Genomic DNA, 25512 nt, shown 5'->3' with positions numbered 1-25512 from the left:
ACTGCTTGTTAATAGGACAATGCCTTCTTTCTGGTCACTATCTTTTTCCTCTTCTGACTCTTCCGTGTCATATGTTGCTTCAAACACTATTATAATGTGTTGGACAGTTGAAAACATAATGGTATTGAGAGTCACATCAAAAACATCGATTTATCATGCCCCGTGCATTTTTGGGGTTCATCTTCCTATTGTAGGTTCTAACTGGTTTCTGTCTTCATAATTTCCAGGTCCCAACCTCCTTCTATAGTCTTGGAACCTGTTCGTAGCCGTACGATTTTGCCATCCTGTTCGTAGTGTATCTTCCATATTCTGCTTTATTGCACACTGATCTATTTGGGTCACCAGAGCCATCGGAATCGAATGTTTCCCCAGAAAACTTTTTTAAAGCTTCTGTCCACTGATCGAATAAGGTATTGTCACGTGAGAGTACCTTTAAGAAATGGGTCTTTAAGAAATGGGTGTTTACTGCAGTGGTGTCAGAGTGTGGGTGGAGCTGGGCTGTCTGTCAGCTTTTAGTTTCGCTTTGAGAAAAGCTTGGGTGTGTCTGTGTTTTTGGTTTTGTTTTAGTGTTGGAGCTGAAGCCAGCCAAAGAAGAAGTAATTTCGATCTCTCTGCAACCTAAAGACTATCTCTAGATCATTTGGCGAATTCAGAGTGATAACTGCTTTCAGTAGAGAATTTAAACCTGGTGTGCTACTGTTAAAAAGGTTTTGTTTGTCTTATGGATGTTAAAAGGAAAGTTTAAGTATTACTTAGAATGTTGTATTCTTTGAGGAGTGTATTTGAATTGATGGTTGCTAAGATGTTCACTGTATGTTTTAAAAAGGTTAACTGAGTTCATAGAATAAACATTGTTTTTCTTTAAAAATTACTTTCAAATTTCTGCTGTACCATACCTGCAGAGTGGGCCGTGTGCTCCCCATACCACAATCTATTAAAAGTTGTGGGTCAGGTGAACTCCATGATACACTTTCAGGTTCTCTAAACCCCGGTCCATAACAAATTGGGGGCTCGTCCTGGATAAAGTCTATCTATTGGATTGGCTTTGTGAACTCAAAGACACTGAGGGGTGAGCATAATGTGGTTGATTTTCAGGTGTGGTATTCCAGTTTAAGTAGGGAATGTGTTGTGGACAATGGTTCTTTCAGAGGCGCTGATGTTTTTGGGGGTGGAGACGGTCACACGCAGTACCTTCTGGACAGAGACTAAAAACAAACTGTTAGATTTGGCAAAAACATTGCAGTTAACATTACCTGACAAAATGTGAAAAGATGAGTTAATTATAGTGGTGGCTAAGCATTTAAAGTTGTCTGAGATACAGTCTGACTCATTGCAAATGGCAAAAATTCAGTTAAAGATTAAACAAATGGAACATGAGAAAGAATTAAAGCAGCTTGAATACGAAAGAGATAGAGAGGGAAAAAAAAGAGAGAGAAGAAAGGAAAACAGAAAGAATAGCCCTAGCAGAACAAAAAGAAAGAGAAAGGGAGATACAGTTCAGGGAAAAATAAAGAGAGAGAGAGGAAAAAGAAAGAGAGAGAAAGTTTGAACTTTGGAAAATGGCCATGAAACATGACAGTCAGTTAAAATTGGTGGACGTAAAGGGAAACGTACAAGTTGAGGATAGTGATGAGGATAAAGAGAAAAAGGGTCATAGTCGAAGGCTTGGTGGGGATCTATTTAAATAGTCCAAGCATTGCCAAGGTTTGATGAGAAGGAGGTGGAAGCCTTTTTCATTTCATTTGAGAAGGTAGCTAAACAAATGAAATGACCACAGGACATGTGGGTGTTACTGATTCAAACAAAGCTGGTAGGTAGGGCTAGTGAAGTGTTTGCATCACTACCGGAGGACGTATCTGGAATGCATGAAGAAGTGAAAACATCCATCTTAGGTGCATATGAACTAGTGCCTGAAGCCTACAGACAAAGGTTTAGAAATTTAAGGCAAGAACCTGGTCAAACATACATGGAGTTTGAAAGGATCAAACAGAGTCATTTTGATAGGTGGATAAGGGCTTTGAAAATAGACCAAACATATGAAGCTCTCAGAGAAATTATACTTTTGGAGGAGTTTAAAAATTCAATTCCTGATGTAGTGAGAACTCATGTGGAAGAGCAGAGGGTTAAAACTGCGAGGTTAGCAGCAGAAATGGCAGATGATTATGAATCAGTTCATAAATCAAAGTTTGGTTTCCGACATCAGTTTCAGCTTGTGAGGTTTAGAAACTGGGACCATGAAAAATACTCAAGTGGTAAAGATAAAGGTGATCTGATGGGAGATAATAAGAAGAGTGTACCTCAGATTAAAAAATAAATCCAGGAGGGTGGAAAAGAAATGAAAAGTTTCAAATGTTTTCACGGTAATAAACTAGGCCATATAAATTCACAGAGTTGGTGGTTGAAGAAAAGCGCTGGGAAGGCTGATGTGGTAAAACATGATAAGACAGTGGGGTTTGTGAAAGTGGTAAAGGAAAGCCCAAGTGAAGCGAAGGAGGTGCAAAGGATTGTACAGCCTGATCAAGAGGTGATTGATAAGAAGGTGCCAGATCTCTTTAAAGAATTTACTTGTGTGGGTAAAGTTTACTCATGTGTATCAGGAGGAGCAGGGAAAGAAGTCACAATTTTAAGAGATACAGGAGCTAGTCAATCTTTAATGGTAAGAGATGAGGAGTTGTGTAGTTTGGGAATAATATTACCAGAAAAGGTGGTAATATGTGGAATTCAGGGTGAGAAGAGTAGTGTTCCATTATATAAGGTAAGGTTGGAAAGTCCAGTGAAGAGTGGTGAAGTGGTAGTAGGAGTAATAGTGAAACTATCTTGTCCAGGAATACAGTTTATCTTGGGTAATGATATTGCTGGATCGCAGGTGGGAGTGATGCCTACTGTGGTTGATAAGCCAGTGGAAAATCAGACAACTGAAGTGTTGAAGGACGAGTATCCTGGGATTTTTCCAGATTGTGGAATAACAAGGTCGCAAAGTCACAGGTTAAGACAAGAGGCGAAATCAGAGAGTGAAGATGAAGTTGAAGTTCAATTATCAAAAACGATTTTTGATCAGATGGTTGAAAAAGAACAAGAACAGGTGGAGGATGAGGCAAATATTTTTAGTTCAGGAAAATTGGCGGAGTTACAACAGAAGGATATAAAAATAAAACGGAAGTATCAGAAATCATACACAGAAGAGGAATCTGAGTGTATACCGGAGTGTTATTACCGTTAAAAAGATTTCTTGATGAGAAAATGGAGACCTTTACATATGCAGGCAGATGAAAAGTGGGCAGACGTTCATCAAATAGTATTGCTGGTAGGGTATAGAAAGGAGATGTTGCAAGTTGCACATGAGGTTCCAGTGGGAGATCATTTGGGAGTAAGGAAAACGCAAGCTAAAATAGAAAACATTTTTATTGGCCTGGACTACATAAAGATGTAGTTAAATTTTGTTGATCATGTCACACATGTCAAGTGATAGGGAAACCTCAAACAGTGATAAAACCAGCGCCCTTAATACCCATTCCAGCATTTGAGGAACCTCTTATAAGGGTCCTAATTGATTGCGTAGGACTGCTTCCTAAAACAAAAAGTGGGAATCAATATCTTTTGACACTAATGGATGTGTCTACTAGGTTTCCAGAGGCCATTCCAGTATGTAATATTACAGCTAAAAAGATTGTGGAGGAGTTACTTAAATTCTTTACTGGATATAGACTACCCACAGAAATACAATCGGATCAAGGATCAAATTTTACCTCAAGGTTATTCAAAGAAGTTATGGATAGCTTAGGAATAAAACAATTTAAATCAACTGTGTACCATCTAGAATCGCAGGTAGTGTTAGAAAGGTGGCATCAGACATTAAAGACAATGATGAGGGCGTATTGTCAAGATTATCCAGAGGATTGGGATAAAGGAATTCCGTTCATACTGTTTGCAATAGGGATGCACCTAATGAGTTAACCAAATTCAGTACTTTTTAACTAATTGGTGAGTGAGAAATCAGAACTTACATTATTGGATTATGTGTTAAACTTTAGGGAATGATTAAATAGAGCAGGTGAATTGGCTAGACAGCATTTAAAAGGTGAACAAAATGTGATGAAACGGGTAGCGGACAAGAAATCCAAAGTTCATAGTTTTGCCAGTGGAGATAAAGTTTTAGTATTGTTACCAATGGTAGGTGAAGCTTTAAAAGCAAGGTTTTGTGGACCTTATCAGATTGAAAGGAAATTAAGTGAGGTGAATTATGTGGTAGGAACGCCAGATTGAAGGAAAACTCACCGAGTGTGTCATGTGAATATGCTTAAACGGCACTTTGAAAGGGAAGGAGAGCAAAAGGAGGAGGTTTTAATAATTTTAACTCAAAGTGATGAACCAAATCCAGATGACTTGGAATTTGACATACCTCAAATTAAATTGGAAAATGAGGATGTTCTTAAACATTGGGATAAATTGTTGAGTTACCTTCCAGAGGAAAAACAAACTGACATGAAAGAGTTATTGATATTACTTGGACAAGTTTGTGGACATAAGTTGGGAAGCACTAAAATGGCTATACATGATGTAGATGTGGGAAATGCTGTTCCAATCAAACAACATCTATATAGACTTAACCCTTTAAAATTGGCACAGGTTAACAAGGAGATTGAAAGTATGCTTAGAAATTGCATAATTGAAGTGGGTTGCAGCCAATGGAGCTCACCCATCATGATGGTACCAAAACCGGATGGTACCCAACGGTTGTGTATGGACTATAGAAAGGTTAATGCAGTTACAAGAACGGACTCTTATCCTATCCCACGTTTGGAGGATTGCGTTGAGAAAGTGGGACAATCAGCTTTTATTTCCAAACTGGATTTACTGAAAGGGTACTGGCAGGTACCTTTATCCGACAGGTCGAAGGAGATTTCAGCTTTTGTGACTCCAGATGGTATATACCAATTCAAAGTTATGCCATTTAGCATGAAAAATGCCCCAGCCGCATTTCAACGGTTAACTAACACAGTCGTTTCAGAATTACCCAATTGTGCGGTATACATTGGCGATCTGGTAATTTTCAGCCAGACATGGAAAGAACATTTAAAACAGCTGATGGAGTTATTTAATCGACTTCAGGAGGCGGGTCTGGTGATAAACCTAGCCAAAAGTGAATTTGGAAAAGCCCAAGTCACTTTCCTTGGCCATACAATTGGACAGGATCGAATGGTCCCACGGGATGTGAAAAGAAAAAGTTATTGGGGAGTTTCCAATACCCTCGACACAAAGGGTAATAATGTGATTTCTTGGCATGAGTGGATTTGATCGAACATTTGTGCCAAATGTTTGAAGGTGGTTGCTCCACTGATGGACTTGCTAAAGAAACGCCAAAAATTTCAGTGGGCGGCAGAGTTCAACAGGCATTTGACTGCCCGAAAGCTGTGATAACCAATTTACCTGTGTCGGAGAATTACAAGGGACTCTGTGATCAGATTGAACTAAAGTATCTGACTTTAAAGAGACATGCGGAGGTGTAGAGAAATGGATGGATCATGCAGAGACCTTCTTGTTCAAAGAGACTGTCAATCGAGAGGGATTCCTGTTGAAGGAAGAAGAGCTAAGGTGGACTATGTTATTATAAATATTTGCGTGGTTTGTTTTGTTAAAAAAAAAGAAATGTATATTCACTGTCCATATTTCTTAAAGGAAAGTGAAAAGGTGAAAAATGAAACCATCTTGAAGTTGATGGTTTTTTTTTCTTGGAGGGAGGTGTCATGTGAGAGTACCTTTAAGAACTGGGTCTTTATGAAATGGGTGTTTACTGCAGTGGTATCAGACTGCGGGTGGAGCTGGGCTGTCTGTCAGCTTTTAGTTTCGCTTTGAGAAAAGCTTGGGCGTATGTATGTTTTTGGTTTTGTTTTAGTGTTGGAGCTGAAGCCAGTCAAAGAAGGTGTAATTTTGATCTCTGCAATCTAAAGACTATCTCTAGATCATTTGGTGAATTCAGAATGATAACTGCCTTCACTAGAGAATTTAAACCTGATGTGCTACTGTTAAAAAGTAATGGGTTAAGAGACATTCCATTTAGTTGTCTCATTTATGTTAAGTATCCAATAATTGCCACTGATATGTAAAGGGGCTTCAGGTGGCTTAAAAAGTTTGTCTTATGGATGTTAAAAGGAAAGTTTAAGTATTACTTAGAATGTTGTATTATTTGGGGAGTGTATTTGAATTGATAGTTGCTAAAATGTTCACTGTATGTTTTAAAAAGGTTAACTGAGTTCATGGAATAAACATTGTTTTGCTTTAAAAATTACTTTTAAATTTCTGCTGTACCATACCTGCAGAATGGGCCGTGTGCTCCCCATACCACAATCTATTAAAAGTTGTGGGTCAGGTGAACTCCATGATACACCTTGGGGTTCTCTAAACCCTGATCCATAACAGTATCCTTATCCGCAAACTGAACTCCTGTCAAAACCAGGAGTCTATCCATGTTGCTCACTCTAGTACAGTCAAGTAATTTAAAGACCAACACAGACTGTGGAAATTCCAAGTTGTGTTTCGGCAGTCTTTTATATAGTCTGTCAAATTCCATTATCTCGTCTTCAATGGAGAAATCTCTTATTTTCCAGAACCTATCAAAATCCGACCATGCTTCATACGCACTTAACAAGTCATCCTTTTTATAAATCTTATCCATATAATGTAATAGAATCTCCAGACCTTCTTCTGAGTCTAACTCTTCCAATTCCAACTCAGAAAACACTTTGCTTCAGATTTTACTGTCATAAGATAGAGAAAGAGCCAATGCCATACCTTGTTTTCTCTTTCCCAAGGCAGTTACCTTAGTCCACATAACTGCTGCACTTCTCCATTGGTCGTACGATCCCGTTTCAGAAAATAAGGGGGGGGGGGGGGGTAGTCATATCTGGCCATCTTTATCCTAGGTTCAGCCATATATCTTTTTTTGTTTCTTCTCACTCACTCCTTGGTTTGATCTGGAAAAGTTGTATCTTTCAACCCTTCACATTTGCACAGCAACCATCCTCTGCTCCCATTTAGCTGCTGTTGTATAAAGAGTCAAAGATTCTGCTCCTTTTCCACAAACACCTTTATTTTACTTTAACAGACTCTGCACAAAGCTCTATCATCACATCACCTGACACAAAGGCCACCTGAAGCCCCTTTACATATCAGTGGCAATTATTGGATACTTAACATAAATGAGACAACTAAATGGAATGTCTCTTAACCCATTACTTAACAATGGCTAGAAAAAAATAGTGTGACCAGAGCCATTAAAGTCAGGACCATGGCCTTCACCACATGCAACAGCACTCCCTGTAAACCTCATCAACTGTAAACAATAGTAAAAACACTCATTTGCACAAACTCAATCACAACCATAGAAATCAAGCGGCATCTAACCTGAAAGAAGATGATGCTCCCTTTAGTTAGCTGTGCTGGGGGACCCTTCCAGCTGCTGAACAGGTGTTCAGCCACACAAGGTTAAAAGAGAGTGGAGCGCTGAGATCGAAAATAGGCACCACTGGTGCCAAATCAGTATTACACGCCGACTTGTGTAACTAGTCTGCAGTCTTTCAGCCCTTGCTTCTAACACCCTCACTAAATCAGGCTAAATTTGAAGTGTGTGTGGCAGCCATACTGGACCAAAAATGGCAGCCATAGTGCTGACAATAAGGGTACTTCAGGTACCCACTTTTATGACCTGTATCTATTCATATGGCTCTAAAATAGTATTCTGATCCATTGTTTGTAGTGCTGCTTTGGCTCTTAGTCTTGCCTGCTGTTTTTGGTATTTTCCGTGTAGTTTATTCAGTTGTTTCACAAATGTTCACTCTGACTGTATTAATGGTTTTGCACTAGAATCTTAGATAAAGCTGTTCCTAACACTACCCCCAATAAATCAAGCTCCTCTCTTTATACCAGCTTGCTGCAATATTGCCCTATGAGGAGGATGCTCTGGTGATCCTGCTCACTGCCAACTCCTCCTGCAGCACTTTCAGTTCACCAGCCATCAAACTGAAGCGTGAGTGTTGTGTCACTCCATCACCTACCATAGTCTCGCTTTTTAAAAATGATTTTTTTAGCCACTTTGCATCACAGGACAGGAAAACTAACGAGACAGAAAAAATATTTTATTGCCCCTTTTAAAAACAGTCACCACAAGCATTGGAGATGGAGATCCATGAATTTTAGTAAGGTAAAGTATTTATTTGGAAAGAGTTATTTCAAAGTCAGGGGAAAACAATATTCAGTATATCAAAAAGATAGAGAGCTAGATGGATCACTCATTCTCAGGAAAAACCCGCTTATTTTTGTCTTTCAGATATTGACAAGAAGATAACAGAAAAATAATATTATAAACAGGTTGATGAGATTAAAGGAAACTTTGTAATGCAAAGAAGAGGAATGAAATTCAACTCCGGTGCCTTCAAAATAAATAACAAGCTCGCGCCCGCCATATATGCAGTACAGAAGAATGTTGTGTGAAATCTTGTATAGTTTATTTAAGCAGTTCGAATAGATCGTCTTAAGTTTATTGCTCGGCTATAATAGAATATTAAAGACTCATAAACAACTTACCTGTAAACTGATGGATTGCAAAATGGGGCATTGTCATTAATTGGGATAATATTTGTCCTGACAGGAATATCTACACATTTCAAATTCTCGTCACATGCTTCAACAGAGAATGTCTGAATTGGTTGAAATCCATTTTGGTCCCTATTCATTCGGGAGAAAACCACTACATTTCCAGTATCTGAAAGGTAAGCAGAGTTGAATCTGTGGTTTCTTTTGTCGGGCATGCCAAATGTGATCAATGAGGCAGTAATGCCACACGGGTTCCCACCATCCAAGACAAAGGCAAAGTGTAGACCAGTTTTCTGTCCAATCAAACACAACCAGTTAAAGGGGAATTATCATCACTGATTTTATTTACATTCCAGAAGCTGTGACTTGCTAAATAGAAATTGGCATTCTCCGCGATGCAACACGTCTGCTGTGATCTTTCATTAGTTATCTGTAGTCGTAGAAAATCGATATGAAAGTGACGCTCGGTAAACATTTCCCCCAGACCATTATTAAATTGTTAGATTAGATATTACAATCGGTAAGTAAAAGAAAAATACAACAATATATGGATGAGTGTTGCCTTGAGGACTAATCTTCCATCTGTAACATCCTCACTTTTGCAAAGTGTGCTACTGAAAAGGACCAGGAACTGCAACAAGTCTCTTCAATTATCCTAACATCAATTTGGGGGTGTGGAGGAAGCTTCCATAAACAGAAGCTTCCTCATCAAATGTTAATGGCCTATGAATGCTCTTATGCCTCCCTTGAGTTTTATTATGGCTACATGCCAAACTTCCACTATGTTGAGAAGAAGGGCATACCGATGATGATCCAGGGTTGCTAAGGAGTGAACAGTATATCAAAACCAACATAATAACTTTACAAACAAGATCTATCCCAAGTTCGGAAAATCACTTTTGCAATCGACCCAATTTTAGGACTGGTTACTACCACTGCGCCCCAAGCAATCAAGGTAATTAGAAGTTGGGCTAAATCCAACCCTGTGTGATGCAGGATGGAAAGGGACCAATGTAGCCCTATCCCAGCCATGCTTTGGGAACTCAATGAAGTACTTAAATTATGAAGCAAAAGCAGAAAATGCTGGACAATCCCAGCAGATCTGACAGCATCTGTGGAGAGAAAACAGAGCGAACATTTTGAGTCTGGATGTGAGCTCCATTAGTTCCGTTCTCTCTCTACAGTTGCTGAGATTGTCCATCATTTTCTCCTCTTGTTTCTGATTCCAGCATTTGTAATAACTTGCTTTTTACTTAAATTATAAAATTAATGTGTACTTCAATGCCTGTAATGCAGGAATGAAGTAATGGTTATAATTTTAATGTAATTTCAATGCAACATTATCCTACTTTTAATAACCTGCACTGCTAAATTTGTTTGTCTATTTTTACATGTTTGCATGTTTTTTAATTTGATTACTTAGTCTATATATTAATTTTTTAATGTAAGTCACACTGCAACTCAACCTTTGGGCTGTGAATGTGTGTCTTATAAAATTAGCATCATTATACAGCACCAGAAAGAAGAGTAATTCAGCAGTTCTGAGACAATTTCTGAAAGGTTTTCGTCCATTTGAATTTTAGTCACTATTTTCTCTCCTGGGCAATTGTCAACCATGGTGCTAACTTTAGTTTTTAATCCCAGTTGATCCTAGTACTCTTATTGTCATCAATCGGCTTAACTCATGGGAATTTCCCCCACCCCATTTGTGTCCTTGACTGAGGAAGTGGCTTACCGAAGGGACTCTGGGCAAGTCAACCTGCAACAGGAAACTATTTTTTTAAAAGAGGTCAAACAAAAATTTCAAAACAGGGATTGATATATTTTTGTTTGGGAAAGATATAAGTAAGCTTGATGGTGCTAAGATACAGAGCATCGATGATCTAATTGAATGGCAGAATAGGTTCCTATGCCTTTTTTTATGTTCACCTGCATCTGCAGCAGATGCTATGTACGTGGTAACTCAGGGTGATCATCCTGCAAAGCTTGAATGGCCGAACACACCAAACTATACCTCCATATGCTTGCTGGCAAGTGTCTTTACCAGGCTGTGACCACCAGATCCACAGCTGCAGAGTTCTTCCATCTAGATTCCCGTTGCTAACATAGAGCTGGCACAGCCACTAACAGAACTGTTCAACTGTGGCCTTAACTCTGCAGATGGGATTGCTCCTCCCTTATTGCTCCATACCTGTCGTGTTCATGGCATAATGAAAAACACTGTTACACTTGGATTCAAAATGTTCAAAATGTAATGGAAAACATGAACGCAAATCAAATATTTCAGTTATCAGGCTAGGAAGAAATGTTTGAGGGTGGCACGGTCGTGAAGTGGTTAGTACTGCTGCCTCACGGCGCCGAGGGCCCGGGTTCGATCCCGGCTCCGAGTCACTGTCCGTATGGAGTCTGCACATTCTGCCCATGTCTACGCGGGTCTCACCCCCACAACCCAAAAAGATGTGCAGAGTAGGTGAATTGGCCACACTAAATTGCCCCTTAATTGGAAAAAAAAAGTTGAGTACTCTAAAATTTATTTTAAAAATAGGAAGAACTGTTTCATTAACAGATCGATGCACAAATTAGTGCTCCTAAGCTTATCATCCAGCACGTCGATGACCACAAAATTTATTATATGTATAAAGGCTAACAAAAGGCTAATTTGGCCAAGACTGTGAAAATACTACAGTGAAATAAATGTTCTGTGATTGCAATTAATAAGATATAATAAGTAATTAGAAGCAAGAGTTAACAAATATATTGCAACCATAGGTTTTTTTTCTCTGTTGTGTCTAATTAAGTAATGATTGAGTGTCAGTTTTTACGGATTTCCTTTATTGTGAAAGGCCAAAACCCTTCAGTCAGGCAGAGAAAGTAGGAACATCAATCTAACCTGCAGCTAATTTATTATTAATCTATAAAGCTATCGTTTTCAAAGGTTTAACTCAAAAGTCAAATTGCAGTTCGTGCAGCTTTCCTCTGTGCTTGCTGTACATTGTACATTGGCTGTCAGCCTGACAATACTTCAACTTTAAATGTTCTCGAATCAGCACTTAAATCTGTCAATGGCCTTGCCCCTCCTGAGTTCTGTAACCGTGTTCCAGCCATGCAGCCATCCAAGATCTCTGGGCAATTCTGCTCTCTTGCGCAACTTTGATTTCCTTCACTCCATCATTGGTGACCATGGCCGGGATTCTCCGAAAATGGGGCTATATCCCCACGCCCGCCAGAAAACGGGCGCGAATCACTCCAGACTTTTTTCAAAAAGTCCGGAGTGGTTCTCCGACTTGAAAAGGGATAGCAGGGCCCCGGCGTGCGCCACGCAGCTCCTGCTGCCGATACGGGACCCTGCACTTCTGGCCGCGGGTCCGCGCATGCGCACGGCAGCCGTTTTCGCGCCGGCCCCGCGCAACATGGCGGAGCCACACAGCAGCCACAGAAGAAGATAGGAACCCCCCCCCCCCCCCCCCCGGATCGCACGCACCCACCGATAGGTAACCCCCGATCATGGGCCTTGCCGTCATGGAGGGCGCCCCCCGGAGTCTGATCCCCACCCCCAAACCCCCCCCCCCCCCACCCCCCACACCCCCCCTCACCAGGACGGCCACCGCAAGTCGGAGCTCCCGCCGGGTGAAGCCATATGGGAACCACACCGGCGGAACTCAGCCGGAACTCAGCCGGTCGACCGCGGAGAATCGCCGTGGGTGCCTCTTTCAACAGCTCCCGACGCCGGGTCAACCACGCGCGACTGCCGCCGATTCTCTGGTCGCTGGAGAATCGCGTCCCGCCATCGGACGCCGATCGTGGGTCTGAGACCCCATTCTCCGCCCCCGCACCGAGCGTGATTTCGGCGCGGAGGCTCGGAGAATCCAGGCCCATGTTTTTGGCTATCTAGGATAGTGTTTTTCAAATTTTTGTTTCGGGGACCCATTTTTACAAACCGGCCAACATTTGGGACCCACACCGGCTGAACTTCGCGACCCACGCTGGCTAAACTTTGCGACCCACGCCGGTTGACCTTCGTAACCCACACCGGCCGAACTTTGCGACCCATGCTGGTCAACATTCACGACCCACGTCGGCCAACTTTCATGACCCACGCCCGCCGACCTTCATGACCCACATCGGCAGACATTCGCGACCCACCATTATCTCTTACCTTTAATGCGAGAGCTGAGCCTACTTGGTTCTCATGATCTCACTCCAATTAGGTTCACAGGAGGAGAGCATGGATTTCGTACCTCAGTTCGTAAACTCTGAGTAGCTCCCCTGTTGCCCGATCATTACAGTAATTCTTCAAGCAGGTGACGTCCACCATCATTGGGATTGACTGGTCACTGGTTTGATTCAATGTTTTAAAGTAGTCTAAAATGTCAGTAAAAAACTTATAGCCACCCTTCAGTACACAGACGGCGACGATTTGATGATTTCCCATGGATTTCAATATCTCCTTTGCCAAACATTCAGTTCTGTCCATGATTAAACCATGAGGACTATATACTCTCTCCAGATCATTACAGTAATGTTTAGGGATGCAAACAGATCGAGATCATAGCCTTGTTCATCATCGGTGATCACCACGCAGTCAGCCCCCGCCATGCCGCAATCGCACTTTTGACCCCGGGTTCAGGTCCCAACACTCACGGGCCGCATGCGCACTGATGAGCGGACACGCATGTGCAGTGTGCCTGCATTTTTTTAGCTGGTCGCGGTTGGCCTTTTTGATGCCGCTCGCAGCCGGCATTGTTAAATACGGCTGCTGCGGCTTTCAAGCGTGAATTCCCACGATCAGGAACGCTGCAGTGGCTGGCTCGGCGACCCTCCCGACACCCGCAAGTGACCCACCTGTGGGTCGCGACCCCCACTTTGAAAATGCTTGATCTGGGCCTCGAATTCCCTTCTTAAACATCCCTGCCTACATTCCTCTTCTTCTTTAAGTTGCTCCTTAACAACTTCCTCTGACTAAACATTTTATCACCGTTCCTAATATCTTTTTATTTCCCTCAATGTCAAATTATGTCTGACCATGCTCATGTGAAATGCCTTAGGATGTTTTAGGTAATTTAAGGTTCTTTATTATTGCAAGTTGTTGTTTATTCAAGTCATCTTTTCAGCCCTAAAACATTGCTGGTTGGTTATCTTTTAAATATGGTTTACTGCTGCGCACTTGTAACTATTCAAATCATGTTAATGTAAACTTTCAAATTATATATCACTCAAATCATGTGATTATAACATAAAACATTCACAGTATTCTCTCGTCAATCATTGATGGCGAAGAGAAGTAAACATCAAATGAAGAGAGGGTGAGGGCGGACTGTGATGCACTGATCCAGAAGATGACTGGTAGAACTCTTCAGAAAACAGAACACTAACTGGTTAGTCACGCTGATAATGGGTGGGAATTGAGAGAGGCAACAGGGGTACGCCTGCCGACTTGGGGAATGGCGCCTCCTTTGGGGAAGGCTTGCTGAATGAAGTGCTGAACAAACACGTAATTAGTGAGCAGCATGACAGTCTCAGGATTAAGGAACTCGAGAGCGGAGATCCAGCTCCCATGAGCTGCCAGCCAATCAGAGGTCGGCAGCTGTCCGTTGCTGGCAGCTCCAGACGGAATGGTGGTAGCTGTTGGCAAGCATCTAGGGAGAGGCAAAGGGTTGTCAGGGGACCCACGCCCACAGATGAGTGCGGGTGGGTGGACGGGCGTCAGGCGGGATATGGGTTGAGGGTGGAAGTCCCAAAAGCGAGGAGGAACATCGGAAGGAAGAGCAGGGGCTGCTCATCAGACGAAAGAGCAGCCCCTCCCCTTAATGAAGGGTCTCTTGATCTGGCACTGTGTCTGACAATGAGGGCAGCCCCCCCCCCCAACCAACCACCACCCTCTTTCCTCCACCCCACCCCAGGGACACGTTTTGAGCTTCCCACATCTTGACTGCCCTGCGCCTTCACTTTCTGACCTAATGAAATACCTCCCACCTCCAAAATGTACCTTGGGGGAGGGGGCATTCAATTCTACCTATTAAGTGTGACCATCCCCATAATTAATGTTGATCACATTCAAAGAGAGGAGGAGGTAAGGGGATTAAGAAGAAACAACATAATAGGTAAACCTGATACATGTTCAAGGCGGTGTTGTACCACCAAAATTAAATTTTAAGTTACAAACGTATGTGTTCTTCAAAAGTCACGTCGCACAGTTCATTTTGCATGTCATGCTCAACTTATGTCTGAGAAGTTTTAACAGTATTTACAGGCAATACACCTGCAATTAGCAGAGCAATTATCAAAACATCTACAAATGTATAATTAATGATGAGCTCACCTCTATCAATGGCAAAATAATTATTTGCAGGATCAAGCTGGTAAATGATATCACCCATCTGATCAGCATCAGTAGCTGTGCAAATTGCAATAACCGTTCCAACTGCAAGCTCTTCATCTAGGCTTATAATTGCTGTCGTCCCTGAGTCCGAGGTTTCTCCGACATCAGTTTCTTGGCCATTAGTTCTATTTTTAAAACTATACAAAATAAATGTGGTTAGAATGAAACAGAGGAAACCCCTGTTCATTTTTAAACCCATTACTAAATATATAGGAGTGGGGGGGGGGGGTATTCTTTGCTTCTGTTTTCTGGGGTGACGGGGGGAGGGGGGGTGCAGGAATGGCAGAGGGGGCAGTCCCAAATGGTTTTACGCTGGCAGGGTTTCACCGATCCATTATCCCCGCTCTCCCACCAGTGACGTAACGGGAATCCTGACTTTTAATGTACATCAATTTAAATATGATTTTCAGACGTTAATGCCTGATAGCCCTTCCATGTTAAATTGTCCATTAAATTATTGGCATGCCCTCACGCAACATGAATCATGATAGGTTCCTAACAAGGTGCAGCTGGTGAGCAGAACCCACCAGAGGTGCACAGTTCAGTGCAGTCCTCAGGGGAAAAGAGGGTCATACCCAAGCACTGCCCCCTGGAACTTCACAAGCACTGGACCCCTGGCACTGCCTAGTCAGTGCCCCTGGGCAGTACTAGGAGGTGTTCCGTGCGAGGTTTTGGGGTGGGGAGCTGCCAGCCACACAGTCCAGTAAAACAATACACACTATAGTTCATAAAAGAATTACAAACACTTACGTGCAAGATAATACTGGACTATTGTCATTGACGTTGGTGATAAACACTTTCACAATTCCAGTAACAAACAGACCATTTGCATCCTCCACCTTCACTGACAACGAATAGCTTCAAATGATAATCATTTGTATTAGTTAAACAGGAACACTGTTAATAATCTATATATAAATGTATATAATGTATATATTCAACATAGCAATGGCCATAGAGTGCATTTATGTTTCTCACAATAACATAGGGGAGAAACTCAATTTGGGTCTGATCATTATGCTGGCAGAACCTCAATAATGAGTTACAAATTTTGTGTTGTGATCTATAGCACTCAAACTGCTCCCGATGCCATGTTTCAGGTGCGACCCTACATTAAAGTTCAGTTGGAAAATGAACACATCAGGCAAGACTTTGGACTTTAGATCAGGGCCCCAATGCTGGAGTCAAATGGGGGTCAACTGGCAGTAATTTTCCCATACGTGATCAGAGGGTGCACTCACCATCCAATTAAAGATGGTGGGCACCCTCATGTAGCTGAAGGGGCAAAAGCGTGAATCCCATTTAATTACACTTTAATGCATATGTTCAAGAATATTGAAACCTCGCCAGCATGACACCACTGCGGCAAGATTCACAACGTGTTCGTGAAGACAGGAGGGAATCCTGCTGGAGCCACCAAGGAGCCACCAAGATAAGGAATAATAATCTTTATTATTGTTACATTAACACTGCAATAAAGTTACTGTGAAAATCCCCCTAGGCGGCGCACTCTTGCGCCTGTTCGGGTACACTAAGGGAGAATTCAGAATGTCCAAATTACTTAACAGCACATTTTCAGGACTTGTGGGAGGAAATCGGAGCACCCGGAGGAAACCCATGCAGACACGGGGAGAAGGGCAGACTCCGTACAGACAGTGACCCAAGCCGGGAATCGAACCTGTGACTCTGGTGCTGTGAAGCAACAGTGCTAACTACTGTGCTACCGTGCTACACCAGTATAGCCCGTGGGTGGAGAGGGAATTGCCCAGGCCGATGGTACAGGTTCACACTGTCAAGTTGGCACTGCTAACATGTGCCAGGGAGCAGTGGCAGGGGTAGGCCCACTAGGGTGCCCTATGAGAGGGGTTCCCCTTATGTATATTAGGGAGGGCTGATGCCTGTGAGGGGGTGTAAGTGCCCATGAGATTGTGATGGCGGGGTGAGGGGGTGGGGAAGTGGGGGAAGAATGCCCCCAAGACTGTGGTTGTGGGGGGGGGGGGGGGCAGAGGAAGGAAGAGCGCCCCTGAGAACTGATCACAGCCTGCAAAAGGGGGATAGTGGAGCGATGTTGGCATTGTGGTTGTGGGTGGCAATGTTGGTGCTGCGGTGGTTGGGGGGTAGCCCTATTGCTTGTGGGAGGGTGGAGGTACAGCCTGCTGCTTGTACTGTGTGGTGGTGGGAAGGGGAGGTGTGGGGGGAGTGCTCTATTGTGAGGGGGGGAGGGGTCATCCGTGACAATGGGCGGGTGGCTGGGGGCATTTTGAGAAGGTCCCATATATGAAACTGATAAAGAAGGCAAAAGCACATGAAATTCTGGGTAACTTGGTAAGTTGGATCCAAAACGGTCTTAAAGGTAGGAGACAGAGGGTGATAGTAGAAGGCTGTGTGCGTGACTGGAGGCCGGCGTCCAGTCGGGTACCACAGGGATCAGTGCTAGATCCCTTATTGTTAGCAATTTATATAAACGATATAGACTTTATGTAGATGGGGTGATCAGTAAATATACGGATGACAGGAAGAGTTGCAGGATGGTTAGTAGTGAGGAAGATGGTCTTAGGATGCAGGAAGATGTAGACATGCTCGTTAGATGGACAGTTCATTGGCAGATGGAATTTAACCCTGAAAAGTGTGAGGCAATGCACTTTGGAAGGAGTAACACAACAAGGGAGTACTCAATGAATGCAGGACACTAGGAAGCTCAGAGGAACAGAGGGATCTTGGCATGCTTGTCCACAGATCCCTGAAGGCGGCAGGACAGGTTAAAGGGTAGTTAAGGCGGCATTAGGACACTTGCCTTTATTAGTCGTGGGATAGATTATAAGAGCAGGGAGGTAATGTTGGAGCCGTTCAGGACTTTGGTTAGACCACAGCTGGAGTACTGTTCTGTTCTGGTCACCGCACTATAGGAAGGATGTGATTGCACTGGAGAGGATGCAGAGGAGATTCACCAGGATGTTGCCTGGGATGGGGCATTTGAGCTATGAAGAGAGGCTGGATATGCCTGGGTTGGTTTCTCTAGAGCAGAGAAGGCTGAGGGAGGACCAGAATGAGGTGTATAAGATTATGAGGGGTATGATGTTGTTCCCCTTAGTTGAAGGGTCAATAATGTGGTGGCATAATTTTAAGGTGAGGGGCAGAAGGTTTAATGTGTATTTGAGGAAAAATGTTTTCACCCAGATGGTGGTGGGAGTCTGGAATACACTGCCTAGGTGGGTCGTGGAGGCGGGAAACCTCACAAGCAAAAGTACATAGATGGGCACTTGAAATGTGACAACATTCGAGGCTATGGGCCAAGTTCTGGAAAGTGGGATTAGTGTAGACTAACATAGTTTTGTTGGTGCAGACTCGATAGGCCAAAAGGCCTCTTCTGTTCTGTATGACTCTATGACTGATGGCATAAACCATGCCCACTCCATTTTTTTTCAAAAGTGCCAGAAAATCTGGTCTAAAAACTCAGCTGTGCAGCTGGAGAGCTACACGCTGGTTTTCAATCCAAGCCTGACACTGAAAAAATATAGGAAAATTCCACCCTAATTTTCAAAAGTAAAAAATTGGCTTTGAAGCACTGTAGGGTGTCCTGACAAGGACATGATAAGATGTTTATGAATATAAATCTCTTCTTTTTTTCCCTTTCGAAGACCAAATCAAAGTAAATCGTACTAAGCCATGCACAGTTTACCTCTTTGTTGCATTTTCATAATCAAGTGTATTTGCGACAGATATTGAACCAGTAGCATCTATCTGAAAGTCTGTGGTGCCTGATAGTGAGTACTGTTGGAAAAAAAATCCATTAAAATTTCTGAAAGAAAGAAATTCAAATTACATTCATTAAATGTCTTTCATAAAATTAAATCTAAATGCATTTTAATGTTTCTAACACATAGATATAATACTATTTAGCTACTGTCAAGGTTTCCTTGTTGTGCACAAGGCGCTGAAGGATTGTTACTACAATGATTACCTGTACATGCTTACCCTCAAGTGCTGATATTTTGCAATGTTATCAAGAGAAATAAGAAAAAATACAAATTATGATGTTTCATTATGTACTCAGTCTGGCTTAACTCAAACTAGCAACAAGAAGAATTTCCATCCTATTTCTCCTCAAATGAGACAAGTGATGCCTATTATTTCTCAATGACAATAATTAAGCTGCACAACACATTTACTGATGAAGAAAAGCTATGTTGAACATCAGTTTGTTTAGCATCCATTCTTTATCTACATTCTTTACTTGGAGTAACAGGCTACAATGTCTCTCTGAACATTTCACTCTAAACGTATCCAGCTTGTTTACAATCTCCCAATCAGTTTGAAACAAAACCTAATGCAGAACATTCCTTTAACCCAGTATAAATGAGTGGAATTTACCCCCCAGTGCATTAAGTGCAGTGGCAGGCAAGAAAATCGGTGGGCTGCAATGTCTGGGTTGTGCCCTGCTTCCCACCTCATTAAATATGCACAAACAGGAAACATGCCGGATTGCTGGCGGGCAACGTCTGATTTGGCCATCCAACCATGAGTTTGCCTCTTCCTCACTCTGGGCGTCATATTTAAAATGCAGCCATGCGTAATGTTTTCAATGTCTGCAGCCCAAGACTGCTCCATTGAAGATATTGCCCCGAAAGCCAAGAAGACGGCAGCCCCCAAATGATGCCTCAATGGAACAACTTTTGGATACATCCAAGGCCAGCTGCGATGTCCTCTGCTCCACGCTGACTACAGGAATGTCAGCAAGTTCACCAATCTAATTTGAAAGTTATTGGCAGCAATGGTCAGTGCCAACACTGCACAGAAGAGGCACCCAGTGCAGAAAGAGAATTAATGATCTGGGGCGTCATTCTCCGACCCCCCGCCGGGTCGGAGAATGGCCGTTGGCCGCCGTGAATCCCGCCGCCGCCCCCGCCGAAGTCTCCGGTACCGGAGATTGGGCGGGGGCGGGAATCGGGCCGCGCCGGTTGGCGGGACCCCCCACTCAATTCTCCGGCCCGGATGGGCCGAAGTCCCGCCCAGAAATTGCCTGTCCCGCCGGCGTAAATCAAAGCTGGTATTTACCGGCGGGACCAGTCGGCGTGGGCGGGCTCCGGGGTCCTGGGGGGGGCGCGGGGCGATCTGACCCCGGGGGGTGCCCCCACGGTGGCCTGGCCCACGATCGGGACCCACCGATCCGCGGGCGGGCCTGTGCCTTGGGGGCACTCTTTCCCTTCCGCCTCCGCCACGGCCTCCACCATGGCGGAGGTGGAAGAGACTCTCCCCACTGCGCATGCGCGGGAAACTGTCGGCGGCCGCTGACGCTCCCGCGCATGCGCCGCATTTCCGCGCCAGCTGGCGGGGCACCAAACACCATTTCCGCCAGCTGGCGGGGCGGAAATCCCGCCGGCGCCGGCCTAGCCCCTCAATGTTGGGGCTCGGCTCCCAAAGATACGGAGCATTCCGCACCTTTGGGCCGGCGCGATGCCCGTCTAATTGGTGCCGTTTTTGGCGCCAGTCGGCAGACATCGCGCCGTTGGGGGAGAATTTCGCCCCTGATTTGTGCCACCAGGGTAAGTCAACCATCTCATCATTCAGAACTCACATACTCACAAGCCCACCACACATTCTCCGGCATCATATTCACTGCCGGCTCAAGTGACATTACCATTCATTCTTTCACATTTTCCCATCTCCATCTGGGCTCAACTCCTCTGGGGATCACATCCTCATCCCTTCCGTGGCTCCCCTTACCACCTACTTACCCTATGCACCTTATCATCTGCCCTGGCATGCATCTTGCTCACAATCTCTCCATCTGTCTTTGTTCAGGACAAGATCGCACACAAGTGCAGGGGAAGGTTGCAGATGACGGGTGGAGTGCCGGAACTCAGGGTCCTAGCAACGTTTGAAAATCAAGCCATTGCGCTGGCCGGAGAGGACTTGGACTGTGCCTGCGGCGACAGTGAGGTTGGCACCAAACACTCACTTGAGGATCCTGCACCAGCTCATCCCTCAGGAAACCTGACTGTGAGTGCTTTGTCCAGTTTTAGAGTCATTTACCATGCACCATGCACAGGGGAGGTGGTGGCGTAATGGTATTATCACTGGACTAGTAACCCAGAGACCCAGGATGATATGCTGGGGTCCCAGTTCGAATCCGCCAAAGCAGATGGTGAAATTTGAATTAAACAAAGAAATTATGGAATTAAAAGCCTAAAGGTGATGATGAAACCATTGCCAATTGTCTTAAAACCCATCTGGTTCACTAATGTCCTTTAGGGAAGGAATTCTGCCCACATGTGACTCCAGCCCCACACAGATGCCGTTGACTCTTAACTGCCTCCACTGAAATGGCTGAGCAAGCCACTCAGTTCAAGGGTAATTAGGGATGGGCAACAAATGCTGGCTGAGCCAGCAACACCCACATCTCAAGAACGAATTAAAAATTATCTACTTTCTTTCATCGGAACCTCAGCCAAGCACCCGATGGCCTCAACCAGCCAAGCCCTTAGCTCTAGCCCCGACACAGCTCAGGGGAGGATGCGAAGCACAGCATAGCCGAAGAACCGTCAGCGCTCACCCACACCTTCCACTAAGCGCAAAAACACACACCACCACGGTGGGACTCAGTTCTAGAACAGACTCGGGTCATACTCTAGTGAGCACAGCACACAGTGTGGTCCACAGCATGTGGAGGAAGGGTATCCAAGGTCACCGGCCCTCAGAGGCCTGCTGGAGGCCAAGAATCTGCTGAGTCCAAGTCAGGTACGAGCCTCCAGACTGGGTCCCAAATCAGTTGCTGGAGCTGCAGCGACAATCACAGGAGCATCAGGAAGTGATGTTAGCTGCACCCTCAGATTATCATTCATAGAATTCATAGTATTTACAGTATTTGCAGAAGGAGGCCATTCGTCCCAACAAGTCTGCACCTTGCCCTTGGAATTAGCACCCCACTTAAGCCCACACCGGTAACCCAGTAACCCCACTTAACCTTTTTGGGCACTAAGGGCAATTTAGCATGGCCAATCCACCTAACCTGCACATCTTTGGACTGTGGGGGGAAACCGGAGCACCCAGAAGAAACCCATGCAGACACGGGGAGAACATGCAGAATCCGCACAGGCAGTGACCCACACCGGGAATCGAACCTGGGACCCTGGAGCTGTGAAGAAACTATGCTGACCACTGTGCTACCATGCTGCGGTTATAACAGACAAGGGAGGAGCCAGGTCCGCCTTGAGTCTGAGTTGATAGCACCAGCATACCAATGCACTGAGGTCAACATCAGAAGAATAATGGCCACCTCGGAGACATTGGTCCAGAACATGGGTGCTGTACTGGTGCAGGATCTGCATTCTATCATTGGAGGCATCCATCAATGTCCATGTGAAAGGGAAGTGGGGCATCTTGATCTCACTCCTGCTGCCCCTCCTCATAAAGGAGTTACACATAGGGAGGTGAACCTGCTGTTGGGCAACCCAGGGCCATCCACCCAAGTGACTCAGGAACATCCAGCCAATCCCTGGAGGGTGCACCTGACCCACAGCAGGACACCCAAAGCAGGCTGGGGCTCTCCAGGTCTCGGCTCTCCAGAGGTTGTCCACTAAAGTCTCCACAGACAACAGGGTGGAACAGCCAGCAGTTTGCCTCCACCTCTGCTGTGGGTGCTCCCATATGCAGTGGTAAGGTTAGGAAACTAAAACAAATTTAGGAGCACAACGGTGGCATGAGAGTTCACAGCATTTCTATAATGTATATAAAGTAGAATCGCATCTATTTCACATCTCCTCTTGTGTATGCCTCCTTTTTATGATGAGCTGTCTTGCTGTTGATCAGGTATGATACCGTGTTCCTTCCCCCCACTTAATGTAAATATCGCTACTAATAATAATAATAATTGCTTATTGTCACAAGTAGGCTTCAATGAAGTTACTGTGAAAAGCCCCTAGTTGCCATATTCCGGCGCCTGTTCGGGGAGGCCGGTACGGGAATTGAACCCGCGCTGCTAGCCTTGTTCTGCAGTACAAGCCAGCTGTTTAGCCCACTCCACTAAACCAGCCCCTACTACGGGCCTCTTGTTGTGTAGTGAACTTCCATATCACCACAGTGGGTATCCCTTTTCCAGAACATTCTCAACATCAGTGATGCCTCAGCTTTAGTGTTCAGTGTGCTGTTGGCACGAAGCTCATTCACATGCTCGGCAGGGTCATGTCATGTTTTTTAGCGTTGTGAATTACGTTGGTCTAACAGGGTGCCACCATGCCCTCTTGATCCAACGTGGGGGGAGGAGATGATTCCGTCAAGTAATCCTCCTAATGAGCTGCAAATGTATAGTGAGAAACACGGCCTGCCATTGGCCTGGACTGTTTTTACAATGACGGGAAACTGATTTTTCCGATCTCACAATATTTTCTGCTTCCTCCTGCCCCGTGGCCCACTGTGGATGGAGCCAGAAAAGCCAGCCTATTGATGGAATTTTGTCATTTTAACCTTCAGTCTTTCATTTCCCTGGATGTCAATTTGCAGTTACCAACAGAGCTGATGCTCAGTCATTATGGAAGCAGTGTTTCCCTTTACAAATAAAATACACTATCAAGATAATGACTACATCAATACATTTCTTAGTGCATCTCTTCCACACGGTTGGCAAGCACTACTTACAAGAGGGGAAGTGAGGAACCAATTGAAGTGGGAGGAAAGAGGAGAGGAGGGGATAACGGATGAGCACTTATATTTCAAAAATAATTGGCACACTTAATTGAAAGTGCAATAATCTGCAACATTCCTTTGTTAAGAAAACATTAGAGTATTCAAAGGAACAAAAATGTCCCGCCTTTTATCTGGAACATTGTGCTGTACATTAAACAGGATTCAGAATGCGACATATGCCATCCAGAATTTTGTATAATTTATATGGAATTAGAAAGAAAAGTGGGAGATGAGTAATCAGGGAGAAATGTGGTTCTAGGAATTGGAGGTGATTAGGAGGGAAGGGGAAGAAGAGAGGAGAGGGACAACAAGAGACTGGACATTACGGGAGAGGGAAGGAGTATAGAGGAGATGACCAGAGAAGAAGCACAGGGATGAAAATGAGGGTGGAAGAGGGAACGTGGGAAAATTAAACATTCTCTTGGAGGGGTTCAGCACAAATGTTAAGTGAAGAGATATTTCCATGGTATGTTGCTGTTTTTCAGCAGTGGGTAGAGTCTTCATTCCTGTCTCAGCAGCTGGGCTGTCTGTGCTCGTCTCATTCTTCAATGGAGGGCGGGAGTTTGGCATTAGTTGCGAGGAATGTGTGCTGTCCTTTCCACATGGGACCTTGGTGCTTCAGAGGGGGTTGAGATGGATTAACATTTAACCTGGGGGTGAGCAATGGGGTGAGGGAGGTGGGGTCAGCATTCTTCTTTCAATATGAGGGCAGCATCTGACTTCAGTTACCTATCTGATTTTCATTTTCTGATATTTCTTGAGTTTTCATGTCCCCAGCTGCTCTTTCCCAGTGTTGGCTAAAACATTCTCACTTCTGGACCTGCATTTGACTTTTCTCCTGCTAGAAAGGTGCGGAAGAAGTTTGCTTCCGAGTAGAGTTTGATCACGATTACTTTTTCATTCCTGTCAATCAGTTATTTTTCGCAAACCTTCACTTGCATGCTCTATTTTTACACATACGCTTTACAGGACTGTATTTCTATGGTTCATATTAACCATGGTTGCAGTTGACAACCAGTACCTTTTACCTTGTGTGCAAACCTCATTCCCAACTTATATTATGTTTTTGTCTGAATTCTTTTGTTTCTTAAATAACTTATATATTTTTTCCTGTTGCTTCAATCCAAAAGTGAGTTGGTATTTATTCCTATTGGCAGCACTGAGGTAATGTTATGTTAGAGCACCATCTACAGAGGCAGTACCTCCAGAATCTTGAGACCAACTGTCATTTTGCCATTTACTGGAAAACCTGCTTTAAAACAATTACAGTTCGGTCAAAATCTAAAAAGTGACTTCCATAAACATCACAATCTAATGTAGGATGAAATACTCAACATTTCTTTGTAAATTTGCTCTTGCAATTAGATATTTTGCCTGCAAGTGCTGTACTAGGTTGCATTATTATCCGAGTCATAGCTCTTTTAAAATAAACTATCTTGTCTCCATATTCATGTTACTTGGTCAGCTGCCTAATTTTACAAATATAAAGGATTAAACTAAGCTGCTCATATGGCCTTTTAAACTTTTGTGTTTAATTCGGGAAGAGAGGAGAAATTGATAAAATAAAGTGCTGTTGTTTGCCTTTGTTGGTTGGATTGAAATTGAGATATTAGGCCCTCAGTGACTTTTGGCTTGAATCAAGCCTGGTCAGCTGTCCAGAAAATCTTCTCTTTCTGCTCACTGCTCAATGTAAAGATCCCACAAGGAGCGGCACAGTGGCACAGTGGTTAGCACTGCTGCCTCGGGGCACTGAGGACCCAGGTTCGATCCCGACCCCAGGTCACTGTCCGTGTGGAGATTGCACATTGCCTGCGTGGGTCTCACCCCCACAACCCAAAAGATGTGCAGGTTAGGTGGATTGG

General features: G+C 44.0%; 1 protein-coding gene across 2 annotated transcripts in view; it reads right to left on the bottom strand.

Annotated features, from left to right (window-relative positions):
• Positions 1–25512, bottom strand: part of LOC140388340 (cadherin-related family member 3-like) — a 132094-nt gene that overhangs the window by 59651 nt on the left and 46931 nt on the right. For both annotated transcript variants that reach the window (XM_072472342.1, XM_072472341.1), the window contains 4 exons: positions 18648–18739; positions 15719–15826; positions 14909–15105; positions 8581–8758 (listed from right to left, as the gene is read on the bottom strand). In XM_072472342.1, the coding sequence (XP_072328443.1) occupies positions 8581–8758; positions 14909–15105; positions 15719–15826; positions 18648–18739 (575 nt within the window). The remainder of the gene's footprint in view (positions 1–8580; positions 8759–14908; positions 15106–15718; positions 15827–18647; positions 18740–25512) is intronic.

Source organism: Scyliorhinus torazame, chromosome 13 (assembly GCF_047496885.1).
Source record: "Scyliorhinus torazame isolate Kashiwa2021f chromosome 13, sScyTor2.1, whole genome shotgun sequence".
In the NCBI taxonomy this organism is placed as follows: Eukaryota; Metazoa; Chordata; class Chondrichthyes; order Carcharhiniformes; family Scyliorhinidae; genus Scyliorhinus; species Scyliorhinus torazame.
Note: the sequence above shows the minus strand (reverse complement) of the source record. Positions and strands in the feature narration are given on the sequence as shown.